This window comes from Natrix helvetica (genome assembly GCF_964273705.1).
Source record: "Natrix helvetica genome assembly, chromosome: 2".
Taxonomy (NCBI): Eukaryota; Metazoa; Chordata; class Lepidosauria; order Squamata; family Natricidae; genus Natrix; species Natrix helvetica.
The window spans coordinates 51,955,810-51,979,488 of NC_138552.1; the positions used below are offsets into that span (position 1 = coordinate 51,955,810).

Consider the following 23,679-nt stretch of genomic DNA (forward strand, 5'->3'; position numbering starts at 1 on the left):
TTCTAAACATTATAAATTGTATATGTTAGATAATCTTTGTCACTTTTTTTTGTAACTACACTGGTACACATTAAAAAATGAAATTCTGATGCCTGCTCTCATGTATGGGGGTGCACATATCCATAAGAGCACTTACGTATATGCTCTATATCTATCATCTATCTATACACAGAGAGAGACACACACAAAGACATACACACACACATAATCAGACTATTTAGAATACATAGCAGAAAATAGTGTCTTGAGAGTTAACAAGGTTGATATTATAAAGTATATCTGTAAATCACTGTGATTCTTCCTATTAAGTAGATAGTATATGGAAGAAAAATAGGTTACAGGTGGTCCTAATCCCATTGGCTACTATCAGTACCCAAAACATTTTTCACATAGCCCAATTCCTAAAACAGCACATAAACGCTCCAAGCAAATTAAAATTATAAAAGGAAATTTCTTATTTAAAATAAAATAAAATAAAACATGTTGCAAGGAAAGAGAAGTGCGATGACGGGAAAGTTCGGTGCTTCTTTATTCCGCATGAATCCATAGATTTCTTTTCCTTGGTGCTCTACATAATTGGCAGGATCCTAAAACTTACCTGGAGCTAACTAGGGAGTGAATTCACGTGGAGCACCTTTCCACAGTCAAAGCCGCATCGCTGAAAGCTTTTAACCCCATCTTTTTTTTTTCAAATGCTGTGTCGCACCTATAATACGCTGAGGAGGTTGGGCGCCCATTGGAGGAGACTGCAAGGGAGGGGAAGGGGAGCAGCCAGTTCTCAGCCAATAACCTGCAGGGATGCCTTGGTTTAATTATCCTTTTCAAACTTTGTCTTCTTTTCTTCTCACTTCCCGGAAAGTCTCAGGCTAAGTTATTGGGTTGCATCTACTACTTCACCAAAGACAAGAGCTCTGCACCGGAAATCTGGAATTTCACCGATGCCCTCCTGAAAAATTACTGCCACGGCAACTCCGAGGTAAAACAACAACAACCCCGGTCTATCCAAGAGACTGGGGAAGGATGGGGTGGAGTCAAAAAAATCCGCGTGAAGCAGGCTTACGATGCTCCAAATAATGCGTGTGAACCAGGGAACCGCCCTTCCGATGAGTAGAAGGCCGAAACTACTTGTTTCAGCGATAGTTGCAACATAGTCTGGTCTCGCTGCCAGAAAGGAATACTTGGAGTAAGGGGGGGGAAAGGACTTCATTCTCATATTTCCAAGGTGAATCCATTCCAGTTAAACTTCCAGATAAAGTTTACTATCTAAATGAGGTCCGCAAATGCACTGCCTTTAGCAGAGCGGGGAGAAGGCGGGGGGCTAAAAAGGGACATAGGTTTGAATCTTAACAATGTCCTGAGGCTCGCCTATGTTGCCTGTGGAAGGGTAGAGCTCACTGATTAGCAAGTAATGCTTAGGGTCAAGTTGTAAAAATGCCTTCTTAAGCATTTTTCTCTCCGTTGGAGAGTGTGAAGGAAAGAAATGGCTCTGGTTAGCATTGCAAAATTTGGCTTGGGCGGTTTATATCAAAGATGTAAAGGTTTGGTCCTGTTGTGGCTTATAGGCAGCTTCGAAGAATCTGTGTGTATGGCAACAAGTCCCCCTTATCATGTTTCTACCAACATATGCAGTTAATGTGTAGTGTTGGTTAGAGAATTTAGAGGTTTTCTTAATACAGGTAATCCATATGTAAGACCACAGGAGGGCATAGAAAGTTTAAAATATACTTAAATTGGCAGCATATGGCTTACTTGGTTTGGGGTCTGGCTTACTTTGTTAGGTCAAGCCTGGTTGGTCCTCCCCCTCCCTAGAATTTCAGGTTTGTAGGTTAGAAAGGAAAAGTTAAAATATCTCTCACAAAAATAGCAGAGGTAAATGATTTCTTTCTATTGTCAAGAAAGCTGTATGAATTCATTTGTATCTTATGTTGACTGGGCCAAAGCAACCCACCCCCCCTCTTTCATGCCTAAGGCATAATAGGCCAGATCTGGGCATTTTATGGCCACATCTGATCCTTTGGTTGCCACTGTCCAATCCATGTGATGTAAATCTGAAATTAGAAATCAAATATAAAGTGTATGCCACATATGCAATGTAATTGCTTTGCTTTTATTTTGAAGGTGATTGCTATTTTTTTTTCTAATTTACTTATGTGTGTTGGTGCTTGCCTATGCACTTTCAGAGCCCTATTAGTTTGACCCTCCACAACAGTCCCAGTTTCTCATGTGGCTGCTTGGGAAAATTAATGATCCACTCTTGCACTAGACGCAACTGGATGGCCATGAAATCAAGAGCCGTGGTGGGCAGTAGTTAGAATGCAGGATTTCAGGCTAATTCTGCCAACTGCCAGCAATTCAATTCTCACCGGCTCAAGGTTGACCCATCCTTCTGAGGTCAGTCAAATGAGGACACAGGTTGTTGGAGGCAATATGCTTAGTCTCTAAACGGCCTTGAGACCGCTGTAAAGCACTATGAATCGGTATATATAAGTGCTATTGCTATCCACAGTCAAGCTCAACTGAAATTTAATAAAATTGTAAGAAAAGTTACATGGATTCAGGAACAAAAGCATATAAGGTTCACCTAACTGGCAAAATATTACTCAAATTTTCAGATCTAGATTGATGGATCAATTTCATGCCACAATTGTGCCAGTAATTGTTAATGGAATGAAGACAAAGCAGTTTCAGTGAACTGGCAAAACTAGATTCAACTAAAAATAGGTATAGCTTAAGCTTTGTTTTTTTATTTATTTACATAACTTGCAAGTAATACTTAGAAATATGTTATTTCTGACACATAGGTCAATGAATCTCTGAATCATCTATGGACAAACTGTAACCCAACACAAAGGCATTTTAAAAACTATCGACTTCTGGAACTCAGAGAAATGTGGCAGAGCTATGCAAGATACATATGAAATACTGAATTGGAAATAAATCTTTACTGAACCATGTTTAAACAAGTTTATATTTTTTTACAAAGTTTATTTTTAATGATATTAATTTATTTTGTATGAACATTTAAATGTACATGTATGTGCTAAAATCATGTAACACAATAAATACTTTACCTGCTGTATAATTTAGAGTGCTGGCTTATTCGTGGTGTTGCACAGCCCAGACAAACTCCACATGCAGCCTGGGGAGTTCTAGACATACAACTATTAGTTTAAGGAGGGTTTGAGATTACGGTGGCATTGGAAAAAGTGGCTTATAATCCATTTTTGGCATTATATCGCACCACCCACATGATCACAATTTGGGCACTTGGCTCACATTTAAGACTACTTGCAGTGTCTTGCGGCCACACAATCATAATTTGCAACCTTCCCAGCTGGCTTCTGACAAGCAAAGTCAATGGGGGAAGCCAGATTTGCTTTGCAACCTCATAATTCGCTTAATAATCATGTGACCTGCTTAACTATTGTAAAAGTCATTCTAACTCACTGGATCCATTCACACAATGACTTGCTTAATAATTACATCATTTAGTGACCAAATTTTGATCTCAATTGTGGCCAAAAGTTGAAGACACCTGTACAGCAATTTGATCTTTTTCTTTACATTTAGAAGAAAGGTGGGTAAGGAAAGATACTATGGAGAGTTGCAGAAACATGCTAGTATGAAAAATGTAGGCAGGTTTTCTCTCTGAGGTGGTGCATTGGTTAGAGTGCAGCACTGCAGGCTACTTCAGCTGACTGCTAGCTGCAGTTCAGTTCAAATCTCACCGGCTCAAAGTTGCCTCAGCCTTCCATTCTTCCGAGGTGGGTAAAATGACCCAGATTGTTGGGGACAATATGCTGACTCTGTAAACTACTTAGAGAAGGTTGTAAAAGCGCAATGAAGCAGTATTAAGTGCTATTGCTACCGTGTTTCTCTGAAAATAAGGCAGGGTCTTATTTTCTTTTGACCCCTGAAATAAGTGTTTGGCCTTATTTTCAGGGAGATCTTATTATTTTTGAGATGCGGGAGGCGGCGAGCATGGTCACCTCACAGCTGCTGCTGTGCTGCAATATTTTTGGGGAGGGCTTATTTTTGGGGCAGGGCTTATTTTAGCACATGTGTTCAAAAGCCTGATTGGGGTTATTTTCCGGGGAGGTCTTATTTTCAAGGAAACAGTGTATTGCTTCTTCATAAGTGTAGAACTTGGAATTGTCCATTAATATTAAATGCAGAAAGTTCCAGATCAGTAGAAGAAAATTCTTCTTTCTTTCTGTTGTTCTTAAAACAACAGAATTTGTTGTTATTGAATGTAGTCATGCCATGAGCTTATTCATGTTGTATTTAACATGGTCCAGAATACTCAGCCCAATAATTAGCTGGCCCACAGTCTGATGCAGTTGGACTTGTATTTTTTCCAATATACAATGTGAATAATTCAAGAATAGAGATTAAGTAATACTATTTGTCACATGTACTAAAAATACTGCTCAGAGCTCATATAAGGATCTGTGCCCCATGGATGTCATGTTAGAGGGAGTCCCAGATTTACTACTGTAAATTGTAATTGAGTCCAGATTTTCTGTCATAAGTCATTGTGGTTGTAAATTGAGGTATCATATGACAAGACTGACTTGATTATTTTTTTTTGCAATGGTCATTAAGCTAATGCCACAGTCATAAAGCAAATGCCAAGGTAATTAAGCAAATCAATTTCCCCAATAGGCATTTTTGCAAAAACCAAAAGTAAATAACGGAAACAGGCAGAAAAAGTTGGAAATCATGGTCACGTGGCCATGGGATGCTGTAAACAATCATTAAAGTGAGCCAGTTGCCAAATACCCAAAATGCAATCATGGGAGGGGGGGGGAAGCAGCCATTGTAACTGAATGATTGGTCATAAGTTGAGGATTGCCTATAAATGTAGTTAAATTGAACTGCATTTACTGTTTAGCTGACCATTCCATTTAAAGTGATCCTTCGTGAGTTCTTCACAAAGGCTTTTTATAATTACACTGTTTCATTTACTACGATTCAGCCTCCTAATAAAAGCATTTCTTAAAATCTAATAAATAATAGTTATAAATACAAATTTCACAAAATAACCATACACACACATATCACAATGTTCCTTTTGTAGTAAGCAAAGTTATGTAAGCACTAAAAGAAATAAGAAATATTAAGTTTAAAAAAGGTATGAGATAACAGAACAAAATAGAGATGTTTTCATTAAGCAGCCATTGTTTTCTTTTCCAGGCATTGTTTTGCAATGTATACTTTTTCTGGTTCAATTTGAACATTACAACAGGCTGAAAGTAATTAGAGTGAGGTATTCATATGTCATTAAAATGACTTTAAAGAGATTAAGGATATTAATCAAAATAATATGCTCAAAATTTATTACACAGACTTACTCCAATCCCTGTTATGAAGCAATCTCTTATTCTAGTGTTAGAAGTGTAATATGTATTTATGTGCTGGTGCTTACATTCATTCTAATCCAGCAGTTCAACTTTGAGAAGTTGAACTTGCAAGGTTTTTTTTTACAAGGCGCTTCCCCAGACAAAATGGCAAGGAACGCGACGGAGCTGCAAGTCTCAGGTAGGATACACGTCTTGCAGCCCAACACCTCCCACCCCGCCCCAATGTCAACAAAATCCTGGCTGCTTCCCTTCCCCACCGTCTCTTTAGCAAGAGGGGTGGCAGGTGAGGTGGGGGAGAAGTGAGAGGCATGGAGTGAGCCGTGGCTCCTCTTGCCATCTCTTCTCCCCACCTCGCCGGACATGGCAGGCTTCCTCTGCAGCTTCCAAGCTGTGGCAGAGAGGCGGCAAAGGGCGAAACTCTCACCTCTGGGGATGAATCAGATGCTTCATTGGAGAAACTGCCCCACGCCAACCCAGGCTTCCTAAATTTCTCACTCCCCAGATCGTCCCACCCTGCGAAGAAAGCCCAACCAACACAGGGCAGCAGCGGGACATGTCAGGGCAGCAGCGGTCAGCTGCTCAGCCGGCATAAAGAACGGGGAGGGGGGCAATGAGACATGCATTCTGACACTCACTGCCTCCTGCACCCCCAAAATAATAAGCCCCCCCGATAATAAGGCCAAGGCCAGATTTCAGGGGTCAAAAGATAATAAGACCCTGTCTTAGTTTCAGGGAAACACGGTACGTACATACATACATACAAATTATAGAAAATACAAAAAAAACCTTAACATGTAAATGAAAAATCAGATAGCATACATGTGAAAATTTACCACATATAAGAAATATACCAGGTTATTATCTATTACTATTAAGATAGATCATAAAATCCAACCAAGTTTGATAAGAATGTAGTTCCTATTTCTGAAATCTCATTACTTCATCTGTGGTTATTTCCTAATGTGGCAATTGAACAGGCTTATTAAGTTAGAAAATTTTGATCTCGACAGGTTGCCTGGGCGATTGCGAGCCACTACATGTTTATTGGACCCGTGTCCCTCCTGGCTTATACTGGCATCCTGGGAGGTTACACGAGGCTGGCTCCAGGAGTTAGTCAACGCTTCCTTGAGAGAGGGGTCCTTGCTGGCCGCCTTGAAAGAGGCGGTGGTGAAGCCTCTACTCAAGAAGCCTTCCCTGGATCCAGCTATGTTAACCAACTATCGTCCTGTCTCCAACCTTTGCTTTTTGGCAAAGGTTGTAGAGAGTGTAGTGGCACAACAGTTCCCACGCCACTTGGAGGAAATTGATTATCTAGACCCGTGCCAGTCCGGTTTCCGGCCCTGTCACAGCACGGAGACGGCCTTGGTCGCGTTGGTGGATAATCTCTGGAGGGCCAAGGATGGGGGTTGCTCCTCCATCCTGGTCCTATTAGATCTCTCAGCTGCTTTCGATACCATCGACCATGGTATCCTACTGCGTCGTCTGGAGGGGCTGGGGATGAGGGGCACCGTTCTGCGATGGTTCTCCTCCTACCTCTCCGGCCGGACGCAATGCGTGCTGGCAGGGGAGCAGAGGTCGACCCTAAGACCACTCACTTGTGGGGTGCCACAGGGGTCGGTCCTCTCGCCTCTCCTGTTCAACACGTATATGAAGCCGCTGGGTGAGATCATTCGTGGTTTTGGGGTTGAGTATTATCTGTATGCTGATGATACTCAGCTGTACATCTCTACCCCGAACCACCCCAACGAGGCCGTCGAAGTGATGTCCCGGTGCCTGGAGGCCGTACGGGTCTGGATGGGAAGCAACAGGCTCAAACTCAACCCCTCCAAGACGGAGTGGCTGTGGTTACCGGCGCCCCGGTTCAACCAGTGGGTTCCATCTCTGGCCATCGGGGGCGAACAACTGGCCCCCGTGGAACGGGCGCGCAATTTGGGCTTCCTCCTAGATGCCCGGCTGTCTATGGATGACCATGTGACAGCCGTGGCAAGGTGGGCGTTCCACCAGGTTCGCCTGGTGCGCCAATTGCATTCCCTATTGGATCGGGACGCCCTTCACACAGTCACTCACGCGCTTGTGATGTCCCGCCTGGACTATTGCAATGCTCTCTACATGGGGCTCCCCTTGAGATGCACCCGAAGGCTGCAGCTGGTCCAGAATGCGGCCGCGCGGGGAATCATGGGAAGTACCAGGTACTCCCACATAACACCTCTCCTGCGCGAGCTGCACTGGCTACCTGTGGCTTTTCGGGTGCGTTTCAAGGTGTTGACTATCACCTTTAGAGCGCTCCATGGCATAGGACCAAGCTATCTGCGGGATCGCATCCTGCCCCACACATCCCTGCGACCAATTCGCTCTCACAGAGAGGGACTCCTCCGGGTGCCGTCCACTAAGCAATGCCAGCGGGCGGCGCCCAGAAGTAGGGCCTTCTCTGTGATGGGCCTGACGCTCTGGAATGACCTCCCCCCCGACATCAGAACTACCACCGATCTCCGCTCCTTCCTCAAGAAACTCAAGACCCACCTGTTCCAATTAGCTGGCCTGGCCCAATCGTAGTTTTAATTCTCAATCCTCCTGGCCGGTATTTTAAATTTCTAGGGGTAGATTTTTTAAGCTGTTTTTTAATTTTTACTATTATGGTACAGACTCTATATTTAATTTGTTTTTAAGGGGTTTCTAATATATTTTTTATTATGTATACGGTATTTTGGCTTTTGTCTGTACACCGCCCTGAGTCCCTTCGGGGAGAGGGGGCGGTCTATAAATTTAATAAATAAATAAATAAATAAATTGTTTTTGATTGTCTGCTCTATAGAATCTCTTTTCTGTGCGATGGGCAACTATACAAATATGATGAATAAGTAAATGAATAATAAATAAGATTGAGTATCATTAGCATAGAGGGCATAATGGCTCAGTTGTTACAAACTCTTGAGACTAACAGCTAGAAGTTGACAGCCCTGGTTTGAGACCTGAGCGTTGAGTGACAAGTTGAGCTCCCATCATTGACCCATATTCTGCCCACTTATCAGTTTGAAAACATGCAAATGCGAATAGATAAATAAGTACCACTTCGGTGGGAAGGTAACAGTGTTCCGTGTACCTCGGCCAGAGGTGGGTTTCAGACGGTTCTGACCGGTACACCCATGTCGGTTGAAAGAATTTGGCGTGCCTTCCCGTACAGGGGCTTCCGGGGGCCCGGAACCAGAATGGTCCCTCCCCTGGCCTGCTCCTCCCCCCCCCCCTGCTCGCCCGCCAGCAGAAGCCTTCCGGGAGGTTTTGGCTGGTAGGCAAGAGGAGGCAGGGCGGGGAATCCATGCAGAGGTAGGAAATCACATGGATTCCCCACCTGCTTCATTGGAAACAAGGTGGCTGTCAGAGGAGAGAGCAGCGCGCGCCTGTTGGCTTGTCCATTGGCTTGTCCAACAAATCCTCCCATCCTGTTAATTCTTCTGTTTGAACAAGCCATGTGGGGCATGCTCCCTTGCTTTGACAGCCGCCTCGTTTCCAATTGGGAGGGGGAGGAAGAAATCCATCTTTTCCATCCCTATCCATGGATCCCCCCCCAATTGGAAATGAGGGGGCTGTGAAAGACAAGGCAGCGCGCCCTGCATGGCTGTTCAAGCAGCAAAAGAACGAACAGGAGAGGAGTTCCACGAGGTGCTTTTTAAACAGCCGAACTTCCCTCTTGTTCCTCAGGCAGGCTGGATCGGGAGCTCCTCCTGTCGCCGCTGCTGTCGGCGCGACTCTCGTGAGGGGAAGAGGAAAAAATAATAAAAGGCTCCTGCCATGGAGTGACCCACCCCGCTCCCCCGCCCGGCAGAGCTTTTTTTCTTCTTCTCAGCTCAGCTCTTCTTCACCTATCAAAGCGCTGTCCCCACTTGGCTGCCCTTGCTGTTGCCACGCATGCCCCCTCTGCGTGCCTGGTCAAAGGCCTGAGGGGGAGCGAGTGATGGCGGGGCGGTGACTACTGCTCCTGGGCTCGCTGTGGGTAGCGGCCAGCGCCCCAACTCCCCCACCACCACTGCCACGCCGCCTCACCAGCATCACCTCCCACCCTCAGAATTGAGGTGGGGAAGAAGATCAAAAGACGTGGAGCCACAGACTCCCCCCTTTCCCCCGCCCCACAACTCCCTCCTTGAGTGGGACCAGGGCGCGCGCAGGGTGAATAGAGTTTGCGGCCAACTTTAAAGTGAATGGGGCTGTTTTTGACTAAATGGGACAGAGAACATAGAGGAATGCAAGGGAACATGGAGGTAATCTAGTCCAATTCCTTCCCAAGACAGGAGTCCTTCCTTCTCTTTGAGAGCTGTCAGTGATAGACATGAGGGAAATGGTGTGTCTGTGAATGAGAGAGAGAGAAAGAAAGAATGAGAAAGAGTTAGAGAGAGAGACAGGAAGGAAGGAAGGAAGGAAGGAAGGAAGGAAGGAAGGAAGGAAGGAAGGAAGGTAGGGAAATAAAGAAAATAAGTGGGAGAGTGTTCTAGCTAGGGAGAACGTAGGCGGACAAACGGAGACGAGCTAGGGCAGCGCCCCCTAGTCAACGGACCAGAGGGAAAACTATAGAACGTAGCAGGGAGAGATACACAAGAAGGAAGAAAGGGACAGAGAGGGAGAGAACTTATTATCATAATTGAGCCCAAAATTTTGGTTGCTAAGCAAGAGCGTTGTTAAGTGAGTTTCACCATATTTTCCAACTTAGCCATGCCCACCCGGTCACATGACTGCCAAACCACTCCCACAAAACAGGCCACACCTACAGAATAGGTTGTAAAAAAATTTGAAACCCACCACTGGCCTCGCCGTACAGTCATGCTGGCCCCATGAGTACAGAAATGTCTCCAGACAATGTTGCCTTCCTCAGCTAAGAACAGAGATAAGCGCAGGACAGGAAAAACCTTTACCTTTATCATTAGCTATATTGATAGTACTGAATCCACACCAATAATATTGCTTTTCTCAGTCACTTTAAGTATTGCATTGTAATATTTCTTACCCCCAAATATAGCAAAGTACCAATAAGTTTAGCATAAGGAAAAAAAAGCATGGGTGAACATATTTCAGTTCTGACAAAACACATGATCACCATTTGTGATCTTCCCTTGCTCCCCAGCTTCACTCAAGCAAAGTCAATAGGAAAGTGAGCAGGGAAGGTCACAAGTTGCTCTAGTTAAGTTTCCGGAGTCTCTCTGCATTCATGTCTCACTGTGCTACACACACACACACACACACAAAGAGAGAGAGAGAGATCCCCTGGCTTCTCTGCCTTGCACTATGCTATCCACACCAATCTTTCTGTGCTTATCCCCTGCCAAAACATTTACACATCCTCACATTTCCATATTTGCGCTATGTCTCAACACTCATCTCCTCTGCCTCAAACCTGCACTAAGCCTCCTCCACTCTCCTGTAGCACCCACACATGCACACACTCCTTACCTTGGTCTCCCCTTAATGACCTTCACCTTTTGGTGATCGCAACCTGGACTTCAATGACTGTCATTGTTAAGTGATGTAATCATGTGGCCAGTTTATAATTGCATCACTTAGCACAGCAGTCCTAGTCCCAGTTGCCATTTAATCCAAGATTGTGATTCTGTTAAACGTTCTGTGCATCAAAATTGAGAAGCGCAAAGTGGGAACTATATACTACTTCATGCTTCTGTGTACTACATTAGGGAATAGTTCTAGCTATAGGTAGTCTTCACTTCATGACAACTGGGACCAGCAACGTCATTAAGTGATAAGAGTTGTTAAGTGAAACATCAGGGGACCACAATAGCCTCACTCTGGTTACAGTTAAGCGAGACATTATTTGACTGCAACTTGGGATTTTATTGCTGATAGAGGAATACCTAAGGCTGATTTACATCGCATTTGAGGGTGTTCATTTTCAGAAAATACTTTAATGACCACTCCTATATCACGTGAAATAATTTCAATTAAAAAAAAAACACGGTAGTGTGCGTTTGCGCAGTAATCCGTAGACCGGGTTGCACGTTTATTTCTGAATAAAAGCACCTTAAAGAATACATATGTGCGCCTACGAAGCAGAAAGAAAAGCAAACCCGCCCACTCCCAGCATTTGGAAGAGGCGGACCACACACCAAGCGGAACTAGAGAGCCCCTGAACCAAATCAGCGAAGGAAGGCGACCCGCTTTTGCGTACGGAATTAAGCGGAGAGCTTGCCGGAAGTAGCCGGGAGCATTTCCGGAAGTCCTATAGTTAAAAAAAAACGTGGTTGGGGAAGTTGTTGGGTTGATGTCGGTGATGTCGACTGCTGGTGCTATAGAGTCGGAGGAGCCCAGCAGAGGTAGCGGGCTCTTTGCCGGCTTCCGCGTGCTCGGCCTCCAGTGCAATCACCTGGCGCACGTGCTGCGCTACCACCGACGCCATCGCGAGTTCTACCTGACCACCGCGGTGGGGAAGAGTTTCCACACTTACAACGTGAGTCGGCTTTGCTCCTGGGCGTGTAGCTTCCCCCCCATCCCACGCGCGTGTAGCTTCCCCCCACCCTTTATTTTCCCGCCGCATGATTTTGGAGAAAAAGCGGCTGATACGTTGGACGCTTTCACCTCGTCGGGGCTGAGATTATAAAAGCCTTCATCTCCTCTCCGGAAAAGAAGCCCTCTTCTCTCGTAAGGGCACCCAAACCATCAGGCAATCAGGCAATTAATTCCCGGGGAATGGCAGATTTATCTGGCACTCTTAACGTTGTAAGCATTTTCCTTGCGTGAGTCCAAGCTCAAGCTGGAGGGGCAACCAAGACAAAATTTCCCACTTAAAATGGAGTGTGATAAATCTGTTTCCTTTTTTAAAAAAAAGTTTTTATTTATTTTCCATTTTCAAAAGTATAAACTTTTCTTCTCTCCTTAAGCAGTGTGTCGTCTGTGTACAAATATTTCTTGCAACATCCTTCTACAAATTATATACATTGAACAATTATACCATGTGTAACTCTTCATTTCCTTCATAACATACCTTCTAATAAAAATACAATAATAACATTAAACATAATTATTCTCATCATACTCATGTTCTCAGTTGCCATTTTATTCTTTTATCTATCTTAATGTATCTTCTATTGTTGTCCTTCCTTTATTTCCAATTTCCCTTTTTATTCTCTAACCATTGGTAAAATGCTTCCCATAGCATATAAAAATAAGTTTGTTCCTTCTCCTTAATTGCTAGTGGTAGTCTATTCATTTCTGCACATTCTAATACTTTCCTAATCACCCCTTCAGTAGGAATCTCTTCACTTTTCCAACATTGTGCAAATACAATTCTATTTGCTGTTAATACATGAATAATTAAATATATATTTTCTTTGTTATCAGTTTAAGGCAAGATCTCAAACAAAAATATTTCTGGTTTAAACTCAATGCATTGTTTTATCATCTTTTCCAACCATATCTTTATTTTTGTCCAGTATGTCTTTGCTTCTCCACACGTCCACCACATATGATAAGATCCAGGTATTGGTGGCACTTCCAACATTTAGCTGATTTGTCTTTAAACATCTTTGCCAACCTTGCTGGTGGAAGATGCCATCTATAAAACATCTTATATAAATCTGTTTCCTATGAGAGTGTCTGGATAGGGAAAGACTCTTAAGTGCTAGAACATCGGCAACGTTGACCACCATCATGCTGCAGAAATGAGACCAGACCAGTTCTTTGTCAAAGGGAAAGGTTTATTGCGCAAGGTTCAGCAGCAATAGCTCAAGCAAAATCTGAACCCCGAAGGGCAGTCGTTTACAGACTTTTAGACTATTTAACCAGAATATTGATCAACCCAAAGTACATTGTCTTCCTGTGTCACATACACCTCTTTCCTGTGTCACGTAGGCCTCGTACACCTTCTCTCCTACTGTGTCAGGACATACATTCAACTTACTCAATTGTCGCAATAGGGAGTATTTGTATCAATATCCTGGTTCCTTTGTTTTAGCTTGGTGAAGCAGACAGAGTAATTAATCCTTGCCTTGTTCCACGTGGTCAAGAAACTTTAATATCTAGTTCTATTTATCTGGTTGTCAACTTTCTCTTTTAATCGTGTCTTCTGGCTCTGCTGATTTATTTTCTTCCAGGAGTAGTTATATATGTGTCATATAATATGTGTGGGTATATACATATTTATTTATTGTCATGTTTATGTAGTGTTTATTGGAGGTGGTGACCCTTTGAGAGCTGTATGCAACAAAATTTCATTTTAATGCATGCCGATTAGTATACATTTAAAGTGACAATAAAGTTAGTCTAAGTCTATAAGTTTATAGTCCCCTTTTATGAAAGCAGGAATCACTCCTGCATCTAAGAAAGAATATGTAACTGCCTTGACTCGCAGATGACACCACTTCCTGCATTTAGATGTTCTGAGCCATCTAGGGTTGGTCAAGCTGCTTTGATTAACAATAATGCAGGTTGTTAATAAATCTGGAGCCTGTATCAGAAAAAATCATTGTTTATTTAATATTGCTAACCACAGCAGAAAAAATAAACTCATGAGTGTTTCTACTTCATTTCCTGGCTAATGAATCTGCTGAAAGACTCAGAGGCCTTTAGACCCAATGGATCCTAGCTGTGGCTTTTTTCCATGTTACCCATGAGGACTTCAACTTGCCAGGGCCCAAGCTTTGTACCATAAAATGAGCAGACAATGGTGCCAGCTCATGGCATCCGCTAGTTCCTTCATGGCACTGTACCCGCATATCCTTCACTTGCAATTCCAGCCTGTTCCCACTTAACAACCCATGCAGTTCTGAGTTACGACAGCAAGCAGGATTTCTGGGATTGCCATTGCTAACAAATGTGGTCACAAGATATCATACTTTATGACTGCATTACTTAGTGACAGAAAATTCAGATCCAATTGCAACTAACCCAAATTTCCTTATTTTAGAGATATTTTGGCATGGTTTATATTCTCCAGTACCAGTTTGATATACATTTCTGGAAATGCAAGCAATTGGAATGGGTGTTAATGATATTCTGTGATGCAACTTTAATTACGATTTCAAATGACAACTTTATGTTTCTTGTCCTCAAATCAAAATGAATTCGTTTATTTACCATTTAATGCATAGTTTGAAAAGAAAATCAAGAGAGGGCCATAATCAAAATTAGTAATGTCCCATAAGAACAAAAAGCATCTAGAATCAATAATTCAATTGCATGAACTCATTTACAAATTGCATATCAGGTATTAAAACACAAATTGCAGTGTGATTTATTGCCAATTCCCCACCCCCAAATAGAGATGCTTCAGTGTTCTGTTTTTATTCTTTCTATAGTTTTAGATTATTAGAAATTTGCACATTGTGATGTTTTATAAAGCATTTCTGAATTTCAAGATATTTGATATTTCTATCAAATTACTAAGGTATCTTTATTAATTTTCAGGTGAAGAAGTTGGGGATAGTTGCTGTTAGTAAGTATAATATAATTCAAATATGCTTAAATGTGCAACATTTTCTCTCTAAAAAGTGAAAGTTGCTTTTAATACTACTGTTATATTGAAGAACCTCTACAAAACATTACACAAAAGAAATATTTCTGTAATTTAATTAGGAGTATTTTTTTCTAAATAGTTTGATCTATAAAGATCAAGTTATAACATAGAGCTCATTAATGAAAATTACATACTACAAAGTATGTAATTTTCATTAATGATCTCTATATTATAACTTCCCCTTGAAAGTGTAGTTATTTTAATATCATATAAAGACATTAATGACCAACATTACAGCATATTAGTATTGTTGAATTCCAGGACAATCTCTATATACGCATTGAATTTTACAAAATATCTATACAGTTTTTAATGTTTGGTCAGATCCTTGAAGGTTTTGAAAATATAGTTAGTTTTTCATTTTTCACGTGGAAACCACAGTCCAAAAAGATGATCTATGCATATATAAGAGAATATTTGGAAAGTAGGCAGAGCTCAGGTTGGGATTCTGGCTGGTGTATTATAATATTAATCTTATGAGTCATTCTGGATAGCAAGATGGATAGCATATACATTTAATGATTAAAATGATAAAATTATGCAATAATAATGTAGCTATCTTCATGTATTTATATAACTTTTAAATCTGATAAGCAGTTCATTTTCAATTGTGATGTATTTTCTACTTATTGGCAATGCCAGACTGAAAAGTTACACTGCTGCCTTAAAAATTAAGATGGAGTAAATGGCACTGAAGACAGTGGTTCCCCCAAGTCAATATGTGTTGGATTGTACTGCTATTTCATGAACTTTAACAAAGCAGGTAAATGGGTTGCTCCTTACCTAAATAACTAATGCAACCTTTAGTAATTAATCTGTCTTAATTCTATGTATAGTTTTATATACATAGTGTATAATATAGGTATAGTATAGTATAGTATAGTATGTACAGATGCATAACTATGTATAACACACACACACATGTACACAGAGTATATCACAGAAGTGAGTACACCCCTTCACATTTTGTAAATATTTAAGTATATCTTTTCATATAACAACACGGAAGAAATGGCACTTGGCTGCAATGTAAAGTAGTGAGTATACAGCTTGTATAGCAGTGTAAATGTGCTGTCCCCTCAAAGTAATGCAACAAAAGCCATTAATATCTAAACTAGCAAGATATACTTAAATATTTACAAAATGTGAGGGTGTGTGTGTGTGTGTGTGTGTGCCATAGAAATAATGAATATAGATTGCAATGTTGAGAAAATCATAATTACATCATAAAGTGTTTCCTGGTAATTTGTACTTGAAAACTGATTATTTGCTTTGGTTTGTTCTATAATTCTTTAGGCAATGCCTTGCCACAAAATATTACGTGTTTGGCAGCTGATCGAATGCTGGTCTTTGCATCATGTGGTGCTCTTTTGTATGCTTTTGCTCGCAACAAAGAGGTTTGTACTGCTGTCAAATAATATGCAGTGATTTTTACCTTACACTAAATTTAATGACTGTAAAATCTCAATTTAGAGAAATTTTATTTTATGAGATGTCAGATGCAGTGAACAAAATGTGCATCTAGATATTTTACCAAAATATAGACTGAGTCCATTATATCTGAAGTGATATAAATCTTATTTTTTTTATTTGCAAGCTGATGTGTTTATATAAATGGTGTCATGCCATTTACATCATTATACAAAAAAACAAAAATTTGGATTCAGTAGTAATTCAGGAGTAATGGGGACACATGCCTCCCCCCAATGGTCCTTTAATTTCAGGGTTTACAATATTTATATTTAACATTGAGGTATTGAAAATATTTGAATTTAGGTTTACTTAATATGTGAAGAAATATGCTGCAGAGCCAAATAAGGTACTTCAAAATATACCTTAAAGTACATTCAACTGAAATTAATAGGATATATCTAAGAAAACATTATTGAACTCTTGCTTTAAAACTATAAAATAGGTATTTAAACGTTGCTTTTATGTCAAAGCTGGTTAGAATATGTTAATAGAAATAACATATGATTAATCCATTGAAGAATGATATTTCCATATATATTCTTAGTAATATTAGAACATAATATTACACTTTGTCCCTTTGAAAAGAAATGGTGGAGGAAAGGGTCAGGAAAATTGTCAGCAATTTTGATAAGCAAAATCTTTTTCGAAATATTTTGTACAAAAAAAGTAAGGATAATGTGAAGGAAAGATTCATATGAATAGAATGGATATGTAAAATGCCAGGAAGGAAGTACAGAGCTGAAAAAGATCACTGTTATTTAGAATATATCTTAGGAGACTTAAGGACCAGCAACCATTTCAAATACATTTCACTATGTTTTAAACGATTTCATTTTTGTAGGGATTCACAACTATGCTTTCCTAGAAAAGGCACCCCTTTAAAAATATTATCCAAGTTTGGAGGAGAGCTGAAGGATTTCTCTGGCCTTGCATGAAGGCCAGAGCATCGGAAGGACATCTACTTTTAAAAATGCTCAGTATGACATAATAGAGATTTACAGCTAACAACTGAGTAGAAGAATGATGATTTGTCTCAGGATTTGACAGTAGACTGCCCGCATAATCAAGACCTGGTTTGTTTTTGCTTAGGAAAGGATTCTTGTGTATAAATGAATTCATATTTCATTGATCTTTTGAATTCTGTAAAAAAATATTTAAATCTATAGAATAAAAATTTTATGTGAGGCACATTAGGTCTTTTAAAAGCCATCTGATATATTTAACACATTCTTATTGTCCAAATATAATATATTATTTTATTGAAGTAACTGCAGTACTTTACATTTTAGGTGGTTCACTCTTATTCAGGTCACCGGACAGATATCCTTTTTATATTGCCATTTGGGGATCATGTTATCTCTGTAGATAATGAGAGCATTCTTATTATTTGGGATGTGCAATCAGAAGGTAAGACTAGTCTGTTTAAAGTAATAACTACTGGGTGGGGGGGAGTAAAAAGTGGATATTTGTGGTGGACGTGGACTAATGCTGTTCTTTGTTTTGCAGAAGAATACTTGCGGCTGGATTTTGATAAGACTGTATTTGCCATTTCTGCAGTTTTACACCCACATACTTACATGAATAAAATACTTCTTGGTAGTGAACAAGGACCTTTACAATTGTGGAATGTAAAATCCAAGTAAGAACTATTCTCTCTAAAGACTTAAATTGTATGTTAATACTTAATGTATTTTTCGCACTATAAGATGCACCAGACCATAAGACACAATAGCTTTAGAGGAAGAAAACAAGAAAAAAAATATGCCTCTGCCTCCCAGCGTGTGCCTCGTCAGGGCTCTGCTCCATTGTGCCCACCACCAGGCAACTGAGGTGAGCTGCTTCTGCCACCAGGGAATGCTGGAGCAGCTGATTGGCGGTAGGGTCAGCCTCCCCGAATACCCACCACCAATTGCCGCCATTTGGTGGTGGTGATCGGCGGCAGTTCCCGCTGCCTAGAACAGTTAATTGGCGGTATTATGCTCGGCTGTGAAGGCTCCAGCGTTCCCCAGCAGCAGTGATAGGCAACGACAGCGCACCAACCCCCCGCCGCAATATTCTATTAGACGCACAGCCATTTCCACCCATTTGGGGGCGGGGAGTGCATAGTGCAAAAAACACGATAGCTCTTATATTTTAAAAACAGAACTGAATGAGTACAGAGGCCTGGTGGAGTTAAGGGAAATTGAATAGTACTAGAAGCTAAACAAGATTATTTCTTACTATAACAAGGATGGGGCCACCTTCTAGAAATTCTAGGGTCATTGACCCCCTAGAATTTTAAAAAAAATCCGCAGAGAAGGCTACAGCAAATGCTTCCGTGAAGCTATTGAGGAAACTTTAGGAATGCAGTTGCCAACACCCCTTTTAAAATGTCTTTATAAAGAGAAGCTTAGAGGATATTTAATAAGAAAAGTTATATTGAAATGTTACAATACTACATTTTTATTTTGCTTCAGAGTGGCTGGGTTGTATTTGCCCTCTATTTAGATAAAAGAAAGACATATTCTCCCAATTACTTTGGAAGTGCTATAACAGATATATGGGATAAATACCCTTTTCCTTAAATCAGCTCATCCTGAGAAAAGGGCTGCTGTCTTTTTACTTAAAAGGGGCAGATGTATTGTTCATCATTTTCTTCGAAACTATTAGGATTTTTTTTTTGTTTCTTGTTCTCAGGCTCCAAGAAATCACAGGTAATTTCCCCCACTGCCACCCTTAAACAATAAATATTCTGAAATAAGTGTTTTTAATCTTTAGCTGGCTTCTAGCAACCCCTTTTTTATCACAGGGAGCATCCTTGACAAGTGAAAATTGGATAGTTTGGGGTTGTTTTTTTAAGTGCTTTATTTAAGCTTTTATAATTATTTATTTATTAAATTTATATGTTGCCCATTTCAATATCAAGCAACTCTAATTTCTAATTTCCACCACAGAATTGATTGATGTTTCCTATTTCGTGGAAAATCAAGGGATAAAATTGGTTACAAGGTGTATGAAACCTATTTTAACCTTAAGCCCCATTCTTATCTCAGTCTGAAACCCCTGACCACTTTGGTAGTATTATTACAGGCCAGGCCCCTTCAATTAAATATTTTTAAAGGGCAATCCTCAACAATCACCCCTCCCTTTTCAGTGGATTAAAGAAACATGTTTAAAAAAATATTTTTCTACCCTGTCATACAACACATAGTACAATTTGTCTTTAATGTGACTGGTGAAAAAAATTCTAATCTGTTGTTGCTAATTCTGTGAACAGTTTACTTTTATTTCTCACCTTCTATTTTTTCATAATTGCTATTCTGAAATAGGTAGCTCACTTCCTTTAAAAAAAAAACAACCAAATGTTTGTTTCCCTTCTAAGGAAAGGTTTCTGATTAAAGCTTAGGTACTTTAATAATCCCTGGATAATTAAAAGTTTCAGGACTATCTTTTTTCCTTTTGGTTAGTATACCTGAAGAAATGCTTTCAAGAGAGATGTTTTGACTTAACTGAAACAAAATGAATAAAGTTGGCAACACTGCAAGGGAAATACTACCCCTGGACCCAGCCTGAGTCATTTCCAAGTTGCAGTGATGAAATAATTCAAGAGAAGTTATTTGAGGCGTGGGAGAATAAAACTTATTGAGAAGAGTAAAAAATGTAATTCTTCTATTGTATGACACGCCCCAGGGGATGTGCCTTAGTAGTAATTTAAATGCAAGGTAATTTCATTTCACAGGATTAAGTATTCATGGAGTATTGATTGTATTGCTTTTCATCCTCTGGTCTTTGTAAACTGAATAAAAAATGTCTGTATTTTTGGTCATTGAGTAATTCTTAATCTTTTCCTTTCCTTAGCAAACTTTTATATACATTTCCAGGATGGGGTGCAGGAGTGACAGTCCTTGAACAGGTAATTTATAAGTTATAAGCTTATAAAAATGAGCATGTAACTGTTGTGTTACATTTTGTTCATTGATAGTATTTCAGAATTCTTTAAAAACTGTTGGGTTGGTCAGATCTACTCCACCCAGTCTTTCTCCAAATAACACTTAAACATATATAGTAAAGCTTCAGTTTTTCTGAATAATTTGCATGGGTGTCCCTTACAACTGAATGTCAGTGAGAATTTACATGTATTTCATTTGACTACATTTATTTTATGTGTGTAATTACTGGATGTAATGTAATTTTATAACTCAGTAAAACCGTTAAACTGGAATCATACTTCCAATGCTTTCAACACGGTATTTATATAATATTTCAAAATAAAAAAGGTCTGTTTCACTATGCATACTAATTTTCTTTGCAGGCACCAGCAGTGGATGTCATTGCAGTTGGGCTTGTGACTGGGCATATAATAGTGCATAATATTAAGTTTGATGAAACACTGATGAAATTTCAACAGGATTGGGGGCCCATTACTGCAATATCATTTCGTATAGGTAAATTCCAGGATTTATTCAATAATAATAAAAGGAATTGCAAAAAGTTCAAGGAATACAGAATGTCTCCTAGGTTATGAATTAAAAACACAAACAGAAGACAATATTAACGTTTGTTTGCTAGCTAAATAACTCATATGCTTCTAATTTTCCTCTTTTTTGTTGTTGGTTTTGTATGCTCAGTTTGGTTGGCTTTGACACCTGCAAGAAATAGTCCCCGCAGTTTTCTTGGCAGATTTCAAAATGGTTTACTCTTGCATTTTACTTAGGCTTGAGAGAAAACGGCTGGCCCAAGGTCATGCCTAAAGTGGGATTAGAACTCGCAACCTTCCAGTTTCTATCCTGAGGCCTTAACCATTATATCAAAGTGACTCTCAGACATAGAGTACTATAATTTCATGAATTTTAACATAGCTGTTTTAAACATGTTTTAAAGCTCCTTGACTTTCTTCTCCAGTAGTAACTGTTAAGAAGGAATATTTATGTGTGTCCCCCCCCCCTATTTTTTGAATCAGATGGGCATCCAGTTCTGGCTGCTGGAAGTCCTGTTGGGCATATTGGTTTATGGGACCTAGAGGAAAAGAAGCTTTTGGGCCAGATGCGAGATGCACATTCAACAGCAATTTCGGGTATGTCATTTGTCCAAGGGGAGCCACTTCTCATTACTAATGGTGCAGATAATGCTATAAGGGTAAGTTGTGTCGGTTTATATAATCTTTCTATGTGCATTTCATCTAGGATTAATGTTCTTTATTTTGTTCTTGGAAACAAATATGTTTTATATTTTCAGTTACATAACACTGTCTCCAGAATAGGATCATTGTTTAAAAACAATTTAAAATGCAAAAAAAAAGGCTTAATTGTCAAATGTTTTGCAGTTGAATCTTGTGAACTGAGAAATAGGTGAAATTATGTAAAGCAGTAAATGAGCGACTTCTTTGAAAAGCAGACTATACTGATTGCTAGTACATTGGACACTGCTCAAGACACTTTGAATTATATAAATTGCCTCTACTCACAGAAATGAAAATTTGATTTGGGACCCTATTCAGATTCTCCAAAGGCTACCTGTTTCCCTTCTGTCTGAATCTTTTATTAGGAATTCTCAGCTTTGCGTGATTTCTGATTGCTAATAATATGAAATCACCAAATTGGTGTAACACATTTGCTTTTGTATGAAAATTAGGAGTGTTTTTTATCCTTTGAGGATTATAAATGAATAGGTGCAGGGATTTTGTGCATGCATCCTTTATGTTTTATTTGAAAGAAGAAACTACTGGTAGATAAAATTTATTGACAGATTTGGAAGAAATCTGTCTGATAGAGGAAAGGTCCTAAAGAATCTTTAATAGTTGTAGCCATCCTTGCACTTTTGTGGGCATGCTGTGGACAGATTATCCTCATTTTATGGCCAGTGACATGACCAAAATAGACCACCCAAAGGTACTTACAAGCCAGTTCTGAAGTTCCAACAGCCCCTGTCCCTGTCAAATGACAGCATTTACGTCTTTGCCCAAAAGTAGCTTTTACTTCCAGTTTCAGCAAAACGCCCCATAGTGAATATACATTTACTTAATAACCATCACCTAAAAGGTTGCAAAATCAGATCAGTTACCCAGGTGACCCACTTTACAACCATCCCAACTTATAACTGTAATGGGCAGACTCCATCATGGTCACAAGTCAAGGATAACCTATACAAATAATTAATTCCACAGAAGTGCTAAGTAAATTACAGAATTTTAAAGGATTATATTATGTGCACTGCAGTCTTCAAAATTGGGTGGTGAGATTTGCTGTTCCTCCTTTTTCCTCAAGTGTGTTTAATTAGTGCATAAAAGTAACATTCAGCGTGGAATGAAAGGCTTTGTGATTATGAACTAAATGGCACCTCTGTGATCTAGGGCAATTGCAGTGGTAAAGTTAGCTAACATTACCAACTATACTCCCTGATTGACTGGAGCTGTGAGCCTGCTGACTATAAATTGCAAACAGGCATTATCTTCGTCAGTAAAATATACCTTGTATTCAGCTGTACCAGATTGCCTGAAATGATAAGCAATCTTTACACTCCGGATAATACTCCACTGTTTATCGTTTCAGACAATCTGAAAGACATTTCTCTTCTAAAGTATTGTGATTTTATTTCTAAGTAGCAGATAGTCTTAAGTGAAAAACCACAGTCTAAAGGTTTATTTTATTTACAGTATTGAGCTGGGGAAGGGGGATTAAGTTTTGAAAGCAGCAGCTTACCTGCATCTGAATTGGCCCCTGAATAAAACAAAACAAAATAAAACCTCATGAAATTAAGGTTCATATTATTCCCAAGTTGATTCAAATACCTTTACGCAGTGGAATGGAATGTTTGGGAGACAAGGGGGAGAGAGCTCCAGGAAACAATTCAGACAATTGAGGCAGGAGCATGCAATGGATTAAGGATAGGGGGAAGAGAGGGAGGATCTGCTTTAATTGTTTTGGTGGTTAAAAGTGGCACCAGACAGTTTGTGCCTTCAGACTTAAAAGATACTGTTAATGTGGCCTTAAAATAAAGTAGAATTAGCTCTTTTAGGCATGATTCATATCTGGTTTACCTGAGAAAGCTACATGCAATAAGATGTATGTACAGAATACAGAATATACAGAATTACACATCATATTTTTTCCAGGCTTTAAATACCACCAGGCAGTATTCTACAGATGGCTCATTAAAAGTAAAATTTCATATACCGTATTTTTCAGAGTATAAGACACATTTTTTTCCTCAAAAAAGAGGCTGAGAATCTGGGTGCGTCTTATACACTGAATACAGCAATTTTTGCCTCCCGAAACCCCAACCCTTCACCAAAATGGCTGTACATAGCTTGTAGGAGACTTTCAGAGAGCTCCTGGGGGCTGGGGAGGGCAGGAATGA

The 23,679-nt window shown here is 39.9% G+C and overlaps 2 protein-coding genes and 1 long non-coding RNA gene across 3 annotated transcripts in view; 2 read left to right on the forward strand and 1 right to left on the reverse strand.

Annotated features, from left to right (window-relative positions):
- TMEM232 (transmembrane protein 232) overlaps positions 1 to 666 on the reverse strand; it is a 231,039-nt gene extending 230,373 nt beyond the window's left edge. The window contains exon 1 of the mRNA XM_081941005.1: positions 599 to 666. The gene's annotated coding sequence lies outside the window, so the exon portion shown is untranslated. The remainder of the gene's footprint in view (positions 1 to 598) is intronic.
- A 173-nt stretch (positions 667 to 839) lies between these two features.
- Positions 840 to 3,082, forward strand: LOC309386055. Its single transcript, XR_014174340.1, has 2 exons — positions 840 to 976; positions 2,802 to 3,082. It is a non-coding gene; the product is annotated as an uncharacterized lncRNA (long non-coding RNA).
- An 8,458-nt stretch (positions 3,083 to 11,540) lies between these two features.
- WDR36 (WD repeat domain 36) overlaps positions 11,541 to 23,679 on the forward strand; it is a 38,168-nt gene continuing 26,029 nt past the window's right edge. The window contains exons 1-8 of the mRNA XM_081942726.1: positions 11,541 to 11,808; positions 14,763 to 14,790; positions 16,168 to 16,268; positions 17,634 to 17,751; positions 17,851 to 17,983; positions 20,182 to 20,236; positions 20,636 to 20,768; positions 21,284 to 21,459. Of these exons, the coding sequence (XP_081798852.1) occupies positions 11,623 to 11,808; positions 14,763 to 14,790; positions 16,168 to 16,268; positions 17,634 to 17,751; positions 17,851 to 17,983; positions 20,182 to 20,236; positions 20,636 to 20,768; positions 21,284 to 21,459 (930 nt within the window). The 5' untranslated portion in view covers positions 11,541 to 11,622. The remainder of the gene's footprint in view (positions 11,809 to 14,762; positions 14,791 to 16,167; positions 16,269 to 17,633; positions 17,752 to 17,850; positions 17,984 to 20,181; positions 20,237 to 20,635; positions 20,769 to 21,283; positions 21,460 to 23,679) is intronic.